This window comes from Perna viridis, chromosome 11 (assembly GCF_037379345.1).
Source record: "Perna viridis isolate PV_CMFRI_1.1 ecotype Kerala chromosome 11, ASM3737934v1, whole genome shotgun sequence".
Classification (NCBI taxonomy): Eukaryota; Metazoa; Mollusca; class Bivalvia; order Mytilida; family Mytilidae; genus Perna; species Perna viridis.
Genome location: NC_142455.1, coordinates 28,624,773 through 28,645,314, shown reverse-complemented (window position 1 = coordinate 28,645,314; position 20,542 = coordinate 28,624,773). Strand labels below are relative to the sequence as shown.

Genomic DNA, 20,542 nt, shown 5'->3' with positions numbered 1-20,542 from the left:
AAGTGTTTTCGTGTAACCCGGCCCAGTTGCTTTTATTTCTCGCTAAAGTGAGAAAATTCTACTATTTATTATTAAATGCTGTCTTTCTGCATGAATTTAAGCAGTTCGTTTCTAAGTTTTTGTTTTTGTTTTTTGTTTTTTTGTTTTGTTTTTGTTTTTGTTTTTTTGTTTTTGTTTTATCAATTATTCTTTTAACTCTGTCCTGGTGTATGAGTTAATGTTATTTCCATTTTATTAGTGTTTTGTTTTGTTTGTTCGTGTTCTTTGTTTTTGTTTTTTTTTTTTTTGTTTTGTTCTGTTTTTTGTTCTTTTTTGGGGGGGAGTGGGGGATGGGAAGAGAGGTTGTGTCTCAATTTTGTTTGGTGATATTTAGTACATATATTTTTTTTCTATTCTGTCATTGGTTCTTTCTTCTATAATAAGATAATAAATATGAGTCTGTCATAAAAAAAGACAAAGTCAGTTAATATTGGAAGTCTGTTTATTGACAAAACATCAGAATAATACAATGATGGTGTGTCATACAGCATTTCTCGGTAAAAACTTGTCATTAAATTGAACCCAAAATGAAAACTAGAATCCGGTACAAATGAATGTGTTAATTACTCTTACTTTATCCGTACTCATTCCACTTTACCACATGTATTATCTACACAAACATCACGTTTTTTTTAAATCGTCAAAACTAAAACAAAACAAAACAAATGGCGGGAAATAAGAGTTTCGTTCTTGGGATATAATGCTCCGTTACCAACATTGTGGATACTTTTATCCTTCTTTTATCAGTAAAAAGCTGATAACTGAAGCCATATCCAAACGGACCTAATTTGTTTCAACATCAATTGTTCAAGTACTTATTCTTCTTTTGTTACTACATGCAAAGCACGCAGAGTGGTTCCATCTTTTGGAGATAATAAAATATAACAATACGAGAATAACATCTTCTCTATTAAAACATACACTACTTTAACTGGTGTTTACAAATTTTACGGCGATCAACATTTGCCTTAAGTATTTAATTTAAGTAGTTAACAGACTGACAAGTGCTTACCGGTGCCAATAGCGCAAACATGACACACACATTTAAAATGCAACAAAGCATGTACGTGTTAATGCATTGTATATAAAAATAAAACGATTTTTGCATTGAACAATTAAATATGCAACAATAATTTGTGGAATAATTAATGTCAGTGTTCAATATTACATATGTATGACAAAATGCTTGAACTTATGAACTCGGAACTAAAATACCTAATTGTTATAAACAAACAGCGCGGATTTATGAGTTCGTGGAAGAATGAAACGTTTTTGATGAAGGGGTTTTTTCGGTACCCCGGAATTTGTTTAATGTATTTCGATTGAAGAAGGGCAACACACATAAGCTTTTCATGTCAAAAATAGAAAGAAGCAATTAACTCAAAAGAAAAATCGGGACAGATATAGATAACAAAGGGTGTAGCCTTGACCTAAGAAAAGAAAAAAATTTCGAAATGCGTACATCAGTACGTAAGTATAGCAAAACATAACATGACAAAATTAATATAGATTGGGAAATCGTCAAAAACTTATTAATATCTCATAAAATTATGTAACAACTAATATTCGACAACAATCATTCGATTACTTGCCCTCAAAAGACACATAATTAGATTCAATTGATTAATTATTACTTTATTAATTATAAATTATTGCTTAATTAGTGCTTTGCGTTGTTGCTAAGTGAGTTAACAAAATGATCAAAGCGAGAGGAGGATCTTTAACATGCAACTTTAGACCTAATTTATAATTGTGGGTTTCTTAGTACGAGTTATTATTTTTTTCATCAACATGCACGTAGTGTATGAGGTAGTTGACTTAGAGCGAAAGTGTTAAATCAGACTTAAGTTATTTCAACGCGTTGTCAGAAAATCCAGTATGCGACCTTCCAATCTTCGTGTTTCCTATTCCTTTGAAAAGAAACGTTTGCGCGTGCTTAAACTAATTGTGCTGCTCGACGTCCTCCTGTAATAAACGACGATGAATTTCAACGTAATAATAAATGTTGCATGTAACTTTCGCTTTTAGAAATATTTTATACGGCGAAGCGGTTTTTAATAAGTGTAAACTGGCCCAGACAAGGTTATTTTGTACATCCAATTCAAAAATTAGAACAATTTCATTTCTAATGTATGACAAACCGAGTGTAAAGAACTGAATCGTTATCAATACGTGATTTCGTTTGGTATTTTTTGAATCGCGGAGTGTGGACAAATCAACAACAATGACGTCATAGTAACAAGCAAGGTTCTTTAAAATAACCTGGTTTGCTCAAAGGGAACCTGCCAATCAGAAAGCTTGTTACCAAATAAATTAAATTATTTAGTATTGTAATTATGCTATACTTCAGGAAGTTACATTGTAAATGTAATTTACTTTATTGCGACACTCCTTGGTCCCATTATTTGCTATTAATAGGATCATTAATCACAATATTTTCTGAATTTTACTCTCAATAACACGAATGGTACATTTTTTGCAAATCATTTATTGAGTTTTGAATTAAATCAAATTTGGACTGATCGTCAACGAAGCCAGTGGGAGATAAAGGAGTGAAAACATTTTTTTTCTTTGAGGTTTCAAGTTATACATTATATGCCATACTGCAAACGAATTCAAAAAAAAAAAAAAAAACAAACAAATATCGGAAAAATACACTGGGTGTTGACCTTGTCAATCTGTCATAGGACAGAGTGTGTTTCTATACATTAGGTCTTTACAAAAAGACAACGCTTCTGGTTTGTTATTTTAGACAAAATCAGTTAATGCAAGAAAAGGATTTAACTTCCAGTATATACGTTATTCATATTAAGTACCACTCTGTGTAAGAGTCAAGCGATGAGTGGCACATCATTTTTTCTCAGTTTAGTCTTTATTGCCTCATACAAATTCAATTAATCTAGAAAAAACACCTGAAAAACTATTTTAATGTATCCTGATATATCAGTGACTTAGATATTTTTGACTGCTTATATATAGGGAAAATGTGCAGGAAAATTTTCCCGCCATTTTTTCCACAGTGCATTTCAACTAAATTGGACCTACATGTATCCACATCTTGAAAAGACAAACCTTACAAATACTTTGATAGTAATTTCTAGAGGTTACGAGGTATAAATACATGGATAATGAATTAAAATCTCTGCGTTTTTTCTTCATGTGCCACATCTTATACATATTTTCCCTGATTCTTAGACAGAGAAGTACTTACTAGTCATGCAGCACTATACAAAACGCAATGACGAACCCGATCACCTTATCTTGTCTCAGTACTGAATCGATGATAGATAGTGGGATTATAAGTCAGACTATCTACCATGGGATTGTAGTATTATTAGTTCATGCATTGTAACGTTCTCGCTAAAATACCTAAGGGTTATGTAAATAGTAAATATCATTACTGTAGCTAAATAGTATAGATATTTGTTTTACTTATACAATCGTGTTGTTTTCTTTGTTTGGGAAAATGTTTTGGCGTTGTAAAATGTAAATTTGTTATTGTTATATATCATGGTATTGTAGCTTGTTAATTTTCTAATGCATTTGCACTCTCGATTTCTCCCTGTAAATTGATATTAATGATATTCAAGATCAAATATTTGGAATGTTCATATCGAAAACATATGCTGTAGGTAAGTGAGTGTTAACTTAAGTTCACGAGAGAGAGAGAGAGAGAGAGAGAGAGAGAGTTTAAGTTTAATACAATGTGTCAGAGTAAACATGCTAAATGAAAATTCGTGCCCCAGGCTTAAGATTTACTATAAATACGGGCAAATTCAATGTTTGGCACAATATATATATATATAAGCCAAACAGAAAACATAAATGAAAATTTAACAGTAAGATATCGGGCAACGGATAATGGATAAGTACTGTAATTTATAGAACCTGGCTGGTAACTATATTATCCGATAACTCTTACCGTTCAAAAGGAGAAAAAAGTTTTAAAACGCAACATCACGATCAATAGATTAACTTTCATACAAACTCATAGGGACATTCACTCTCAGACACTCAAATACTAACGTTATATATACACGAAATAAGCTCATCTGTTTATAATGGAATAGCCTTTTGAAATAAAATACGATTTGACATTGTGTGTACTAATTAAATGGTTTTCTGCAAACTCCAGTAGCACAAAATTGTGGCATTAAAACAGGTTTTAGCAACTAGATTAACAGTGTCATTTACATTTGGTTACATACGTGTACCTTGAAATCAAAGGAAATGAAAAATTTGATTACACAATCTGAAAATTTATGATGGAAGAGATCTCATTAGGAATCACAAGTTGATAACAATGGAGAAGTAAGTTTAGAACCGAAAAATATGAAACACTACTTGAAACATACAGAATACTGAATACCAGAGTTGTTTCACCGAGAACAAATAGTAGTCTTAAAGAGGTGGAACCAATGCAAAGTGTTTGATGAATTTAACAAGGGATCCAACAAAAAAGTAGGACAGATTCTGGTGCGCCCCCTCCCCACACACACATCATAACATTCGAGTGCGCGGTGTGGCTAGCACGCCCCCATCTAAACATTCGAAGTACAATGGTAGCCCCTTCCTTAATGCGAATTCTAGAGCATTTTAGAATAATGTTCATATAAAGTGTTAACCGCGAAGTAAAATCATGTGTATTGTCGCATATTGAACTAATTCAATGTCGACCATACAACAGTGTATGTTTGTCAATAAGAACATAAAACTAAGCTCTTTCGAAATTAAATGCAAGCAACTTTGGAATTCTGATTATTTTTGGGGTCCTTAAATCATTGGTCTTTGTTAAATCGTAAAATCGTTTGATCTTTAAGAAGAAGTGGAGTCACTGTTTTTCCAGGATTGTTTGCCGTACTTTTATTTTACACTCAATGATATACTGGTTATAATATATAGCTCAATATTGATATTGTCATTATGAACACCCTTGTTGTTTGATTTCAATTTTCATCCCTTTAAATGAATTATCCTCTCAACCCCCTCCCTCCAAACCGCGCTCGATAATCACAAGTCATAGTATGCCGTGAACTTAATAGGGAAAGCACACTGATTATAGAGAACTGCTTATTGTATTTTTACACCTATCGTATACAGCAATTGATTTTCAAGGAATTTGATGAAAAACCTGTCGCACCTAATACAAATACTACCGCTCCGATCATTTTTCACACCTTACCAAATGGTTTACTCTTAGAGTGAATTGATACAGCGACAGGTTTCGTTAAATAGACTGGGCATAAAATATATAATATAACATATAATCGATAGAAATACATGTATAAGTGTACATGTACAATGTAAGTACGATGTTATATCTTTACATGATTTTATCAAGTCTATATGGATGTGTTGTCATATTTGTAAGTTGAATGTATATTGTATCCGAATTCGTTTTTTTAAGATAAAAATTCCGAAAAAAAAAAGTATAACTCAATTTTGATTTTTGTAAGTACGTGTAACTCAATTATAAATTATTATCAATTATAAATTTTAAACTTGACTTCTCACTGGTGGATTCAGAACATTATAAAAATAGTGGGATCCGTTCCAGAAATCTATAAAATGGTAGTGCCATATCGGCAATATTAACCAAATTTTCAAAATAAAGTCGGCCATTGTTTCTGGTCATGTCAAAAGAATAATTTGAAAACACAATATACATGTACAAATCAATACCGATAATCTGGCCTTATTATTGGACGCTGCTTAATTAATTAATCGTGTTATCTTCTGATTCATTTAATGATATCTATAATTGAACTTTAAGATTTTCTAATTAGAGGTACAGAATCGCACAAATAATAATTTAATCATTCATGAAGCCCATAAGATATTCATTTGTAATGACAGATGGGGTTAGTCAATGCTTTTGATGCTCCTGTTGATCTTGGCAAGTTGTCGATTTCAAAGGTCTCGCCGAACATACGGAGGTCAGAGTGAAGACTTCATTGTATAAAAATTTCAATTGATAAAGTCTTATATTTTCCGGCTTTCATTTTACTCTTTTATTTTAAACAAAAGACACAGGCAACCATATGGGATTAAGTAGAGGTCCTCACACTGGTAATCAATACGAATTTAATCTTTGACCTGAGAAGCATCGAGAGCCTGATTTCAGTCTGACTGGAGTTTAAAATCAACCTGAACATTCAACCTAGTAACTTTAATATGTGATGAAATCCCGATCTACAACCATTAATACGGAGTGAGGATCTTACTAGTTTGGTATCTTTAACCAAAAAAAAAGCAAAGAAAGAAAATATTGTTTATAGCTAAAAGTTCATAAAGTTATGAAGAAATATAAATCCTAATTGCTGTAGAAATCATTGTTATTCTTTAAAATGTTAATATTTTTAACTTCATCCTCATACAGATTACCTGTGCCCGTGCATTATATTATTTAACACAAAATGGGACAGCCGTCTTGGCCAATGTACGGCTTTTGCAAGTTCTATGGTTCAGGATTTAAATATTCATGATGTCCACTTGAACAGGGACCGATTGACCAAGTGCTGAATTCACCCTTACATCATATGAGGAAATGTGGCTAAAATACATTATAAAATGGGTGTAATAATTTATTCTTTTCATCAGAAAGAACCTTAAAAATCTTGCACTTTCCTAAACCCGACAATTAAATAAGAGACAACTACTTTAACCTACTAATTATTTGTTAAAAAAAGTTCCCTCTGTATGTTTTATAAACCCCACCCTTATTAAATACATCACAAAAGTGAATTTTTAATTTTTGAAGTGTATATCTACTTTCCATTGAACAATCAGAGTATTTGTTTCAACTCCTCGGAAATTCCTCTTCTTGAAACAAGGAGGATCAATTGACTTTATTCAACCTACACATTGTCATTTAATTTTTTTTTGGAAATTCCTCTACTTGAAACAAGGAAGGTAATTGACCTTTTTTCAATCTACGTAGTGTCATAAAGCATAAACAACATCTGATCAACAAATGGTTGTATACATGTACATGTATAACGTGTCACACTAAAATTGTTTGGTACGTTTTGCTTGGTTACATGGATATGCCATCAAAACAAATGGTACATGTATACTCCAACATGTATTCACTTAACTTGTCCATTGTACAGCCTCCAAAAACAAAAGAGGATTTTTTTACCATTTTTTTCCCTTTTTTCCATCGTTATAACTAATCATCATTTATTCCCGTAACCAAACTCTAAGCTGCGTATTTATGATGTCAACATGTTATTATTAGTTGCATTATAATAATGTACATGTCGTGTACAAATCATGGCCATCTTACATGCATATGTAGCGTCCTGTCCTCTAAAAGTAGTGTCGCACTTATTGATTATAAATTCATCAATTCGGAGCAATGATAATATAGTTATAGGGAGAGATTAAAAGATCTACCACAGGGATTTTTACAAATCGATCACGTTCGACATACGCCCACATCAGAAAGAAAATATGTCCAGTGCTTTCAAAATTATGTAATAACTGCTTCAAATTATAGACTATTGTCCCGGGTACAGTTATCAGATTGTACTTGTAGTTGTTTTAATTTTAACCGATGTCAAGTTTGGTTTAATAAGAAAATTTCTTTAGTAACAGTGCAGTAATTATCGAGACCTTGTCATTTGATGACCTATATAAACCATGATTACTGTCTGAATATGCTTAAAATCATTCTGAAGTCATGTTGGTGCCACGAACAGCTTGATCTTTCTAAGCACAAGTGAACAACTGACCCTTTACGAATAAAGATAAGCGATTGGTTTTTCTGTCTTTAAAAGTGAGCAGTTTTTGTCAGTTTCTAAGCAGGCCAAATAAAATTTAACATCCTTCATATACTAGTAAAAGATACTGTAATTCAAGATATTTAAGCTTTGTTTAGACAAAAGAAGTATGTTTTTTCTAGTGTGTACTTATTTGACATAGTGCGATAATTAATGGTTATCAATGCGCCTATTTTGGACTTAAGTAGCTGTCTTTGTAAGAATCATGCAAAATCTGAAAAATGTGATACACCCCAAAAAAGGCTACACATTTCTATTTTTGTAATTAAGTTGTTTTATGGGTCTATACTATGAAATAAGTAATTATTCATTCAAACCTGCCTGCTCTTAGGAGATAATCAACATTGAAAATCCAGTAGATTCTATTGTATTTGAGCGTCATTTACAGAGTTATCTCCCCTAATTTTTAAATCTACAGTGCATTCTATATAATTTTTATCTCCTAAGAGCACGGGTAATATGAAAAACCACATGTTATTTTCTGTTTACCATAAAATTTCAAACAAAATATCAAAAATTGAAATATGTAGGCTTTTTACCCATGAATCACATTTTGCATTATCCTTAGCTGGAGTGCTACTTAACACCTTTTGCGTTTTTCGAAAGACCTCAGTATTTAAGAGTAATCAAGGGAACCAAGGTTATAGCGGTAATCAAAAGAATGTAATCCAGGGACAAAGACCAGACATGGAAAACAGACATACACAGCAAAACATTAAGTAACTAAAATCGTACATACAAAGTAACAAAAGTAAATGAGCAATCCGGACTCCACTAAAAACTGGGAGCATGGACCAGGTGCACCGGTAGGGTAAGCGTCCTCTGCTTTTCTAGAAACTTTAATTATGTTTACGTCAAGGGTGTCGCATGTAGACCTACACGTGGACCTATAAGTGGACTTGCGTGTTCATGTCAAGCTAAGGTGTGAAGAATCAACCATAGGTCGACTCGACACGAGGCCTCGTCTAGGTAAAAACGTCTCGATTTTATTCATGAACACTACAGTCCATATAAAGAAAAGCATTGTGTTTTAGAAAAAGTCAATTTTAGTCAACCAACATTATACTTTTGCAAATGAGTTGTTAGATATGAAAAGCCGACCTGTGAATCAAGCAAAACTATCAAATTTCCGAGGATTTACGTCTTGTATACTTTATATAGTATTATTTTTTTAAATAACTGAAAGTGATAGTGCCTGGCTTACATCATATGATCAATGTACAGTTACATTCCGTGTAAATTACATGCTTTCACTCTCCATTTTAGACGGTTGTCTCCTACAATGATATGTACAAGATATCAGATTCAATGATACTAGTTCAATCTGAATCACTTACCTACAAAAAAAAAACGTCTTAGATACACCATAACTTAAGTGCGAGAATGTTTAAACTGAACCCTGAAGTGTCAGTCTGCCTTATTTAAACAAACTCCTAACACACGTAAGCAAGCCAAAATACCTTTACAAAAACGAGTGCATGTCTTACGCAAAACCCTTAACCACCTCCTTAACAATATTTCTTATATCTGGATACCGTTAATATGTCTTCGGATCCTGTCTAAACTGAAAAACTATTCAGTTTAATAGATTTTAATAGATTACTGATTTTACAAATAAAACAGAAAAAAGGAAAGAAAGAAATAAAAAAAAGTATGAAAGAATTATGTCATACCAACTGCAAATTTAAATGTGAAATGTATTGTGATATATAAAAGGTTTTACACCCTTGACTACACGCTTTTAATTTTTATTGCTTGAACGATGATTCAACAGGACAGGCGTAGAAATATACGGGAGAATACAACGTTATCTTTTTAGTGAAACAGTAAACGATACTATAGGGTGCATCGGATACATTAAAGGAGTTACAAGAAATCGAGTACTAGAAGTCGGAATACTGCGTGGAAAGATTAATCTTAACCTTGAGTAGTGTCTGACGTCCGTAATTCTTACACAATTTAATAAAAGTTTGCCCTTGAAAAGGCAGATTTCTAAATCGACATTTTATCCCGAACATTTACCAATTGTCAGGCAATCAACGACGCTTTTCGAAATCCCCAAAATGACCCATATGTAGCCTTAGTCGTTTATGAGGACACGAACGCCTATTGTTACACCTGTATATATCCATGGTTGTTTAAAAAAAAATAGTAAACATATTGGATCGCTAAGCTTCACAAATAGCTTATTTTGTAATAGGAAAATTGTATGCAAAAATGAACTTCCCCTTTGTTTTACCGCGTGGATCAGGAATTAAGGACAAAGAGTCCACAAAAAAGGGAGTTAAAAGTTATCAATTGCTCAATTTGTCTAACTTTTGTACAAAATTAACAAATCCAACAAAATAGAGGTTCCGAATTTGCGACTAGTTTAACATATGAGGGAAAAAACATGAACAAAAGAGCAACTTTACCTAGGAAACAGTATGTAACAGTTTTGTTATTATATTACGTCAATACCAACTACCTTTTTACATATACAATCAACTAAGGGTTCATTTAAATAGTCCATGCATACTTTTAGTATTATTCTCTAGCTGTTAAACTCGATGCTATTAGAATTTAGAAAATAACAAAAGCTTTGAGCGAGTTAATTATGTATGCCTGTAAAGTATGATTCTAATTGAATCATTATATATCTAAATATTCTACATTATATTATACATTATAATATAACATATATTATTATTGAAAGCGATTCTTGTAAGTTGTTCATAAATATTACCTATGAATTGTCGTAGAAAAAGAGAGTTTGCTCTTATGCATATCTTACGTCATAGAAACGAGTAGCTATTCAACGCGTTACAATCAAGCTCATCTTATTTCACCACTGCGTCGAGTTTGCCAAAGTAAAGACAGAATTCACAGTCGGTTCAGTACTATTGTATGACCATGCTAGAATGAACATAAGAATTTTAAATATATGATCATAGAACGAAAATCTAATTGACGAACAGATGTTGTAGAGGAAAAGGATGAAGTCAAAACAAAAAAGGACCGAGTTTTTAATCGCTGCCAACAGAACGAAAACATGTAATGCTCTTCTACCCCATTTCTCTATTTTTTCAATAATTAGAAACATACTGTACCATGAATTACTTTATAAATGAAAGCGCATGGAAGCCTGATGAGTACTTGAAAATTAAAGTTCGTGATTGTTCATATGTTAAGGTCCAAGTTAGAACTCTAGTTAAAAATGATTTACATTCTTTTACAAAAAAGATGAAATTCAGTAGTGAGTCAAGATATTCTTTTCACTGTACATAAGTACTCAACTGTAAAACAAAATACAAACGTAAATATATATATGTAATATTACCGTCGCATTCGTCCTTTTCTGTACTTTCCAAACAAAATTTTCTGAAAAGCATTTCTAAATTCAGGACTAAAAATTGTATATATAATAGGATTCAACAAAGAATTAAAATATCCCAACCAAAGGGTAATGGCATCAAGAATCATCGGAATTTCCACGTTCCCTAAAGGTTTGATTAAAGCTATAATGAAAAACGGCAACCAACACACTATATATGCACCTGTTATGATTCCAAGTGTTCTTGCCGCTTTTCTTTCTCTCTTCATTTCAAGTTTTTCTTTTGCTCGTTTTGCTTTAGTCGCTATTGAGTCACCTTTTATTGTCGTTATTGGATCATCTTGAATTGGAACTTTCGTGGAGTTATCGTTCTTATCTGAACTTCCGTTCATCATCCCGTTTGAGGAGGATTCATTCAAAATCGTCACTTCCATTGTACACGAATGCCCGTTTATAGGCGATGGCGGTGATTTTAATAAGCTACTTTTAGCTAAATCGTCAACGTTTTTATTTTTTGCATATAGTTCTTTATTGAAGTGTTTCCGTCTTATTCGCGAGCGAGCCACTTGATAAATTTTAGCATATATTATTAGCATTATAATTGTTGGCAAGTAAAAGGCACCCATAGTTGAAAACAACGTATAACTAAATACCTGACTTATCATACAAATTCCCGTCAGTTCGGGTCTGTTTTCATCTTTTTTCCACCCGAAGAGTGGTGGAATTGAGATGAACATACCAACGGTCCACGCAATGGCGATCATCAGCAGTATTCGTTTCGCACTCCGGTTCCGAATGTAGTCTATATTAGTCACTGCCCAATACCGATCAACAGATATAGCAACTAAGTGTAAAATAGAAGCAGTACAGCAGAGAACATCGAAAGATACCCACATATCACAAACCTCTGAACCAAGAAACCACACTTTGCTCACCTCCTGAACTATACTGAGTGGCATGACTAACGTGGCAACCATCAAATCCGCCACTGCCAACGACAAAATTAAATAGTTTGCCACGCTGTGTAGATTTTTTTCCAACAGTATAGCGGCAATAACAAACACATTACCAATTATGGTCGCGAGTATCATTAATCCTAATGCGACGGAAGTTCCGACTAAATGTTCCATGCTTTTGATTTGTAAAGTGAATACTGTTTGCGTTGTCACAGACATATTAGCCCCATCAGTTGTGTAATGTGTTTCTGATTCCATATTTTTTTGTTGATTCAGAGATGAGAAATTTTTGTCCATTTCCAGCAGTTATTACAAAACACTTATTCCGTCTTTAATATATTTTTGTATTATTTTTCACACTTTGTATTTAACCTTTATTGCATAGAATTGCTATATCCAATGTAATAATTTCGACGATTTCATTTTATGGCATTTTCTTGAATTGCATAGCAAAATTTGAGATGTTTTGACGAAATCCCATCTTAATATAGCCACAGTTGATCATTTTCATTTTAAATAATCATTAGTAAATAACGTTGATGTCTAGCAATAATATTTACATTTGTTTCAGAAAATAGCATTGGATAAAACTCTTATCCAATCATTCGCAACGTAACATGACTACACTGTTGATCACTGGCTGCCTCTAATCCATTCAATGTGGGAATCTAATGACTGATCGATAACACCCGAGAGCCTCTATTCACATGCCATGAAAAACAACAAAGCAGTGTTTATATGCCAATTATTGACAGTTTGTCCTTTTTATGATAGAAAATAACGACTACACTTGTTTGATTAAATGCGAGTTGTAATCCGGAAACAAATATGATTGCACCAGCATGACTTTGTGTTTTATAAAAAGGATTCTAATAAACGGCGTGATATCGGACATTTCCGATGTCAATCAAGCGGTATATTATCCATCTTTACATTCTGCTGAGCAAAAAGCTAAGGTTGTTTTGACATTTATAGCTTTCTGTATTAAAGTTGTTTCCATTTGCCCGTGTCATTTAGTGGAAGCTTTTAACTTTCTTCCTGATGCTTTTCATCACAGAATCACGCTGGGTAATTTTGCTGTAAATAAAAAAGAGATACGTTATAGAAACAAAACTCAACGCCGTCAGCCAACAGCTGGTCTTTGAAGTGTAACAACTGAGATTGAAAACCTTAAAACTTTCATTATATTCGGTTTTATTCACACCAATCCTGATGCTAATGGCCAATCAATTCATGCTGACACTAAAAAGATTAAAAAGGCAAAAAGTATCAACATTAAACGAATGTTCGCTTTATCCCAAGATTGAAAGTCGTCAGTCGTCATATGGCAAATAAAATAACAATAAACATGAAACAATAAAATACTAGAGCGGTCTGGAGAGGGAAAAGCGATAAATCAAAAATAAAATATTTAAAAAGGGAACACTTTGTAAAACAGCCATGGCGTACACACTGAAAGGCTGTCTATAAACCTGGGTAAACCAGAAACCTATTTAAACCAACCTCAGTCAATGTCATTTATGTCTAATCAAAACCCTGAGCTAACCACATTTGTCTTATAGAAACCTTATAAATGTAGTTAACTCACGATTTGTTTCAGACATATATGCGGTTAACACAGGGTTTGTTCCAGACATATATGTGGTTAACTCAAGGTTTATAATAGACATAACCACATACAATTTATCCACTACAAAACCCAAGATAACACATATAATTTATCCACTACAAAATCCAAGATAACCACATATAATTTATCCACTACAAAACCCAAGATAACCACATATTTTTTTCCGCTACAAAAACCGAGATATCCACATTTATGTCCGATAGAAAACCTGGTTCAACAATTAATAATTAATTAACCCTTGTTTAACTGACAGTTTGCCTGAAACAAACCCTGCTTATACTGATAGCCTGTTTAAAATAAACACCTAAAAAACTAACTGTCTGCAACAAAATTTAATGAGCTGACTAACTGTCCTAAAAACTATTTAACGGGCCAACTGTCTGAAACAAACATTTGTTAACTGACTACGCTTGTTTTCTGACTACCCTTGTTTACTGACTACCCTAGTTTACTGACTACCCTTGTTAACTGACTACCTGTCTAAAGCAAATTCGTTCAAATTGCATGTCTGTCTCAGATTCCCTTCTTCACTGCCTGCCTCCCTTAAACAAACAAAATCTGAAGCAGACGACATGTCTTAAACAAACACTTTAAACACCCGGTATTTTTGCGCCTGTACCAAGTCAGGATTTTCTGGCCTCTGTACTTTTATGTTGCTGGAGTATATAGGGGTAACTTTTTACCTGTACCAATGTATAATATTGTTTAGGGCCAGCTGCACTATGCCATGTGGTGTGAGGGTTTCCTCGTCACTAACTGAAGACCCATATGGGCCTTGAGCTGACATTGTAAATCCCAGCGTGGTTATCTCTTTGACATATTCACCATTTCCATTCTCGTTAGGTTGACTATCAGTTTAATACAAGCCCTGTTTTAAATGACTAAATGTCTAAACAAAAGCGTTTGAAACAGGTAACCTGTCTCAAACAAAACCGTTCTAACCGAGTATGCAATATATCGGGATAGATTAAATTCCGAATACACCCGGTACAGTACTTATCTTTTTAACAAGCATGTAAAGTGGTTACCTGCCTAAAACAAACTCTTTGTAAACCTGATCTTAGCCTGAATCAAATCATAACTAACCAGAATCCTGTTTAAAGAAAACCTTTGTTTTACCAATAACCTGTTTAAACAAATTTATATTAATTCGGAAACGTGTCTTAATCAAACCATAAGTGATGCAACTGTCTTAAAAAGTGTATACATGATACCTCGTTTAAAAAAAACCGATATGATAAATATAATACCTGTCAGATTAACCATATTAGCTTTACAATTAAAATGTTTTTTTCTGCACACATATATATGCCACTAAAAATCTAAACCAATATTTAAGAAAGAGTGACATAAATGCGTTGTGGCCTTTTGCCAAAGAAGTCAGAGAGCTTTAATACTTTTCGGAGGACTAATTACATGTACGCACAAGCTTTGGTCTAAAGGCATAAAATTAGGTTGATTCTATCTGCGCCCGCAGATGTTACGGACGTTTATTATCATAAAATTATAATAATCGAAGTGTAAATACGTTTGAGGACAAAGGTTGATCCAAAAGGGGGAGGGTGTACGGCCCCTTCATGCTTAAAAAGTTTAGTTGATTATATTTAGACAAAATAGGCCAGTTGTCGACCCCTTCTTGATCTTTAAATTTGCAATGGTGCTTTATGAACAAATGTCAAATTTACTACATGTACTTATGAAGTACATTTACTTCTATCAAAAATCGCGTACTTTTGCAAAACCTATGTTTAGTTTAAGCTTTTATCCGTTCCTAATACATGTAATTAAAATTCCGTCTGATACTAACCCCTAAAGATTTAATGCAATCAGAAAATATTTATTTCTAATTCATGGTACAACAGAAAGTACTTCAAGTTCAGCAGAAAACATGACATGCCCTACTCTCATATACTTTTTATTGATTGTAGATAGTAGCATCATTTAAACAAATGAAGGAAACATCGATATTTCTTTCAACATCCCAGATGTTCAATATTTTGAATATAAATTTGAGTTAGCCCGTCTAGCCGATTATTTTAAGCGAAGGTCAAATAAATTATGGACAAGGCTAACGCGGACACAGAAACTACTGGATAACCCCGCTCGCATGTGCTTATTACGAAGAACTAATTGTACTTGGAGGGATTCCCATTTGTTTATTTTTATCCGTGTTATGTCCCCTGAATGGGCAGACGTTAAAAGGTCAATTAGTCTGTCTTCTCGACTTTATGAGAAAGTTTCAGCGAAAATATAAAGAATTGCAATTCTTGAAAAAAATTCGATTGGCATCTCGTCTGAAATTGCAAGAATTTTGATACATTTAGAAATCGGGTACAGATGTACTTAAAAGCAAGAACACTAAATTTGAGCCTCTTTTATACATTATAAATAATAATGCATAATGTTAGCGTCACCATTTGTAGCATCATTTAAATCATCAATAACCTTAAACTGTTTGTCCTTGTAAATATAGACTAAGTGATGTATTCAAACAATATATTAACATTAACGACTTATCATATAGAAAGCAGTAATTTATTGAATGCTCACTGTGTAGTTAATTTCGATTTCGCGGACTTTCTCCCGCCAAAACATCACAACTTGGATTTCAATCCACCGATCACAAATTGTAACATTAAGGTTGAAAATGGCAATGGATTATTGAGAAAATTTATTTTATAAATAGGATTAATATGAATAAGGCAGAGCCAACAACCGGCTATCGCACTTACGTTTTCCGTTATTTTTAGTCAATATTTGGACAACACTTGAACACCAACAGTTGCTGGCCTATTGAGCAATAATTTTTTTAATTATTTTTTTTTAATTAAACTGGTCTTTTTGTTTTTTACATTTTTCTTGTGCTTAATTACCGGACCTAGATACATAGAAAATTCGTATTGAATTTTCTTTGTTTAAGAATTGCATATTACTTTGATTTTAATCTTAATTCAACGGTTACTTTCACTTTAAATTAAATGTAAGTTCCCTGACCCATTTCTGCGAACCTGTCTGATAGAATGTTCCGGCCACGTGGTTCCGGCCCGTCTTACTGTTGACCTAGCATGCATTGCTCTGGATCGATTGGTTATTTTGAATAGCCAAAATAAAATTATTGGTGCCTATAGGAAACACGTGCGCTGAAATAAAATTTGGGGTTCTTTGGCAACCGTGATCTTCTTTTAGTTATTCAATTTTTCCAATTAATTATCCAATTATTATCCGATATTAAGTGTATCGTAATAGAATTTTCTGGTTCTTATGTACCCATTTCCTTTCATTCAATTATTTGAAGTTATAAGACATGTACTGAATGATCAGCATTTTGTGACGATCCTCAAAAACCGATTTTTTACTCTTCATTAACTATACATTTTAGTTGTGATTATGATATAACAACTGCTTCAGATATTTCGCTTTGAATAGTGTTACGGTATTACTTTAAAGAGAATACTGTAAATAATAGATAAAACTGTTAAAAACAGTTCCAACTCGTTAGTTAATGGTATTGTTAATATTTTTATGCATTGTTTACATAGTAGCTAGGATTGGTATGCACAGATGTAGGATGAAAGTTTGCTTAGTGACTAGGATTGGTAAGCCATATTATCTTAAATTTGGAGAAATGTTCACCTCATTCCCACGTGTTTGATTACGACTTCAATTTTGATTATGCCTAAAATAAAACAATGTTTCTTTATACTAATGTATGCAACACAGTCAAACATCCATTTGAAACAACCGTGGCAATGTGACGCTTTTCAGGTTAATAATAAATTATGAAAAAAACTAAACGTTCACGTTACATCAGGCAAGGGATTAGAAAGATACCATCCATCTGGTTTGTTCATTTGCATAATAGCTTTGCATCTTTTTGCATATTTCTTGATATTTTCACACCAGTGATGTGGGAGATAATGTAACTCATGGTGTGATGAAAAACATGTTTATTATACACCAACAAAATTACCTGGGAAACGGTTAAGTTGACTTGCATACTGTTTTCTTATTTTTATGTCAAATGCTCGGTGGAAGTTGTCAAGATTTTTTGCTAAGAACACTTTGGTAAATTCATTATGATATAATTTCACATCATGAAGCAGGATGTTTATTTTTGTTAAATATCATAAGACAAAGTCATAGTGATATATATATCCACGTTGATTTTTGATTTGCACCTTTGACAAGCAATACTCATGTGAAACCTAAAGCCAATAAAACGTACAAACGATCTTGTAAAAGAAGGGTGGTCTACACGTGAAGCCTGTAGAACTGCCTATAAATCACATTGTCACCATACAAACAATATTATGAAAGAGGGGGGATTTACTTGTCAGGCTAGCGTAGTCTGCGGTACGGTCGAATATGTTTTTTAGACTTTGCCTCTGAGACACGGGGCCATTCGTACTCAAATTTCATTTGACTTCGTTGGTAATGCACCGCTTAGCAATGTTTCATCTTGTGGGAATATGTGAGACTTCCTATAACACACACTGTGCATATGCGCTAGACTGTTGTAGTCCGTGGTAGAGTCTATAAATTTCAACAATCTTGTAAAAATGATGCGGTCAACTGGTTAGAACTGCGTCGCCCGTTGTATGGTCAACGATTTTCAACCTACACACGATTCTGTAAAAGACGGGCGGTCTACTGGTCAGACATGCGTAGCCCGCGGTATAGCCTACTATTTCAACATACACACGATCTTGTCAGTCCAGTGAAACTGGTGTACTGGTCAGACTAGCGTATTGTGTGGTGTAGTGTATAAATCTCAACATACAAACGGTCGTATAAAAGAAAGGGCGGTCTTCTTGTTAGACTGTCGTAGCCAGCTTTGCGGTCTATATCATTCCAATAATAAAAACAATTTCACAAAAAGGGTGTATGTCTACTGCTCACAACAGCGCAGCAGCTATATAGATACATGTATAGTACAACTGCAACTGATTCTAGTTTTTAGTATATTTGTTTGTTGTTTGTTGGGGTTTAACGTCCGAGCTGCAAAAATTCAGCTATATTCAGACGGAGTTTTTAGTATAACATGAATGGATATGATGAAAACAATCAGGAGCGGATCCAGGATTTTAGATTGGGGGGGGGGGGGGTGGGGCGCACAGTTATATATGATGAATACGTTAAAGAGACAAATAGCATATATATAAATTAGGGGATATATCGGATGCATAGGATACAAAATGTCGGATATTAAAACAACCCCGAGAAATATTAACGAAAAATTATTCACCAACTACCGAAAATACGTTAAAATATGTTAAATACTGACCAATTGATATGAATTCAAACCGGGCATCTATACGGGGCCAATATGAATCAAACCAGGGCCAATACGGCATCATAACTTCCGGTCGTTTGACACCGCCGTTTTAAGTTAGAATTGGATTTCATGAACTTTGATCATCAGATCTAAAAGCTTCATCAAGGATATTTAAGTCTGATTAATGCAAATAAACCTACATGTAGTTGGTAAAACACGAAAACAACTGTTCTACAAATCATCTAGCTGAGTTGGTTAATAAAATTGTCAATAAATATGTAATTTCATATTGGTCCTGTTATATGTTTCGGTCAATTATATTGGCCTCGACAGTCGTATTGACCCTCGGCGATGCCTCGACCAATATGAAAGACCTCAAACCTATAACAGGGCCAATATGAAATTACATATTTATTAACATATATTATTTCCCTGCCGAAAAACATATTAAAAATAACCCTACCACAATAACCTGAAATTCGTTATACAAATGTACATATGGATAATGTATATACATTTAATAGCATTGTGTTTTGAGGATACCTGATAAGACAGGTTACCGTAATATACAAGCTGACAACATTATCAGTGTCAGTTTATAGGGGAACGTATACAATTAGACAGTTTAAACTTAGTATACAATAAAATGCCTCTAAAATACCATCAGTCGGACCACATAATTTGTGTACCCGCTAGTGTTACTTGCTTACAGAATAAGGAGCGGGTGACTACATTTTTTTTACGGAAAACTTCACATTTTCCCTTCTGCTTAATTTCCCAAACCGCATTTTCATTGTACATTCCCCTTTCCAGTTTTTCCCACCCCGTGTATCGTTTCCTTTCCCCGGATGTATCGCGTTACTTTCCCCATTCATTTTTATCTCGTTGCAACCGTAATGATAACGAAATATGTTACAAATTTTATTATGATTATCATTACTTTATTGAATACTATATCTAATATAAATAAATAAAGCAAAGCTCTGTCTAGACAAACAATGTACTCTAAACCTGAAAACTATTTTATTGTAAAATAAAGCATGTCAAAAAATTTGGCAAAAGTCTTCCTCCATTTACACAACTAACACAATGACATTGCTGAACTTCTAACATTCAGGACTGCAATATTTTCTAAACTATCATAACATAGTAACGTACTAATTGTAATTATGATTTACTAAATGTTTTCGTCAATTGCCCAGCATTGAGGCCCATCTACTGAACCTTTTTTGTATCTATGCAGAATGAATTTATGCGCTGATTTTAATATGAACATTCCCTTTTGTGAGAAATCTATATATCTGGAATCAATTCTAGTTCAAAATGTATGTATCTAATCTACTCCGATTACCCTTTTTCCTTGACCCAAACTTAATGTTCACTACCCCATAACCTATTTCAGTACTGTTCTAAAGTTACACCCATTAACATTGAAAGCCCATCATCTACATTTCTATGCTATATTTCCTCATCGATTCTGAATTCACAGTTGGTCTCCAATGGCACGATATCATAAAAAAAAACACAACGTCCGGAAAGATGGAC

General features: G+C 33.4%; 1 protein-coding gene across 3 annotated transcripts in view; it reads right to left on the bottom strand.

Annotated features, from left to right (window-relative positions):
- Positions 1–463: 463 nt before the first annotated feature.
- The window catches only part of LOC148603614 (5-hydroxytryptamine receptor-like), a 76,420-nt gene continuing 56,341 nt past the window's right edge, over positions 464–20,542 (bottom strand). For 2 of the 3 annotated variants that reach the window (XM_088551740.1, XM_088551741.1), the window contains one exon: positions 464–13,169. In XM_088551740.1, the coding sequence (XP_088407866.1) occupies positions 11,139–12,389 (1,251 nt within the window). In that variant the 5' untranslated portion in view covers positions 12,390–13,169 and the 3' untranslated portion in view covers positions 464–11,138. The remainder of the gene's footprint in view (positions 13,170–20,542) is intronic. The other variant, XM_088551742.1, reaches the window with a different exon arrangement.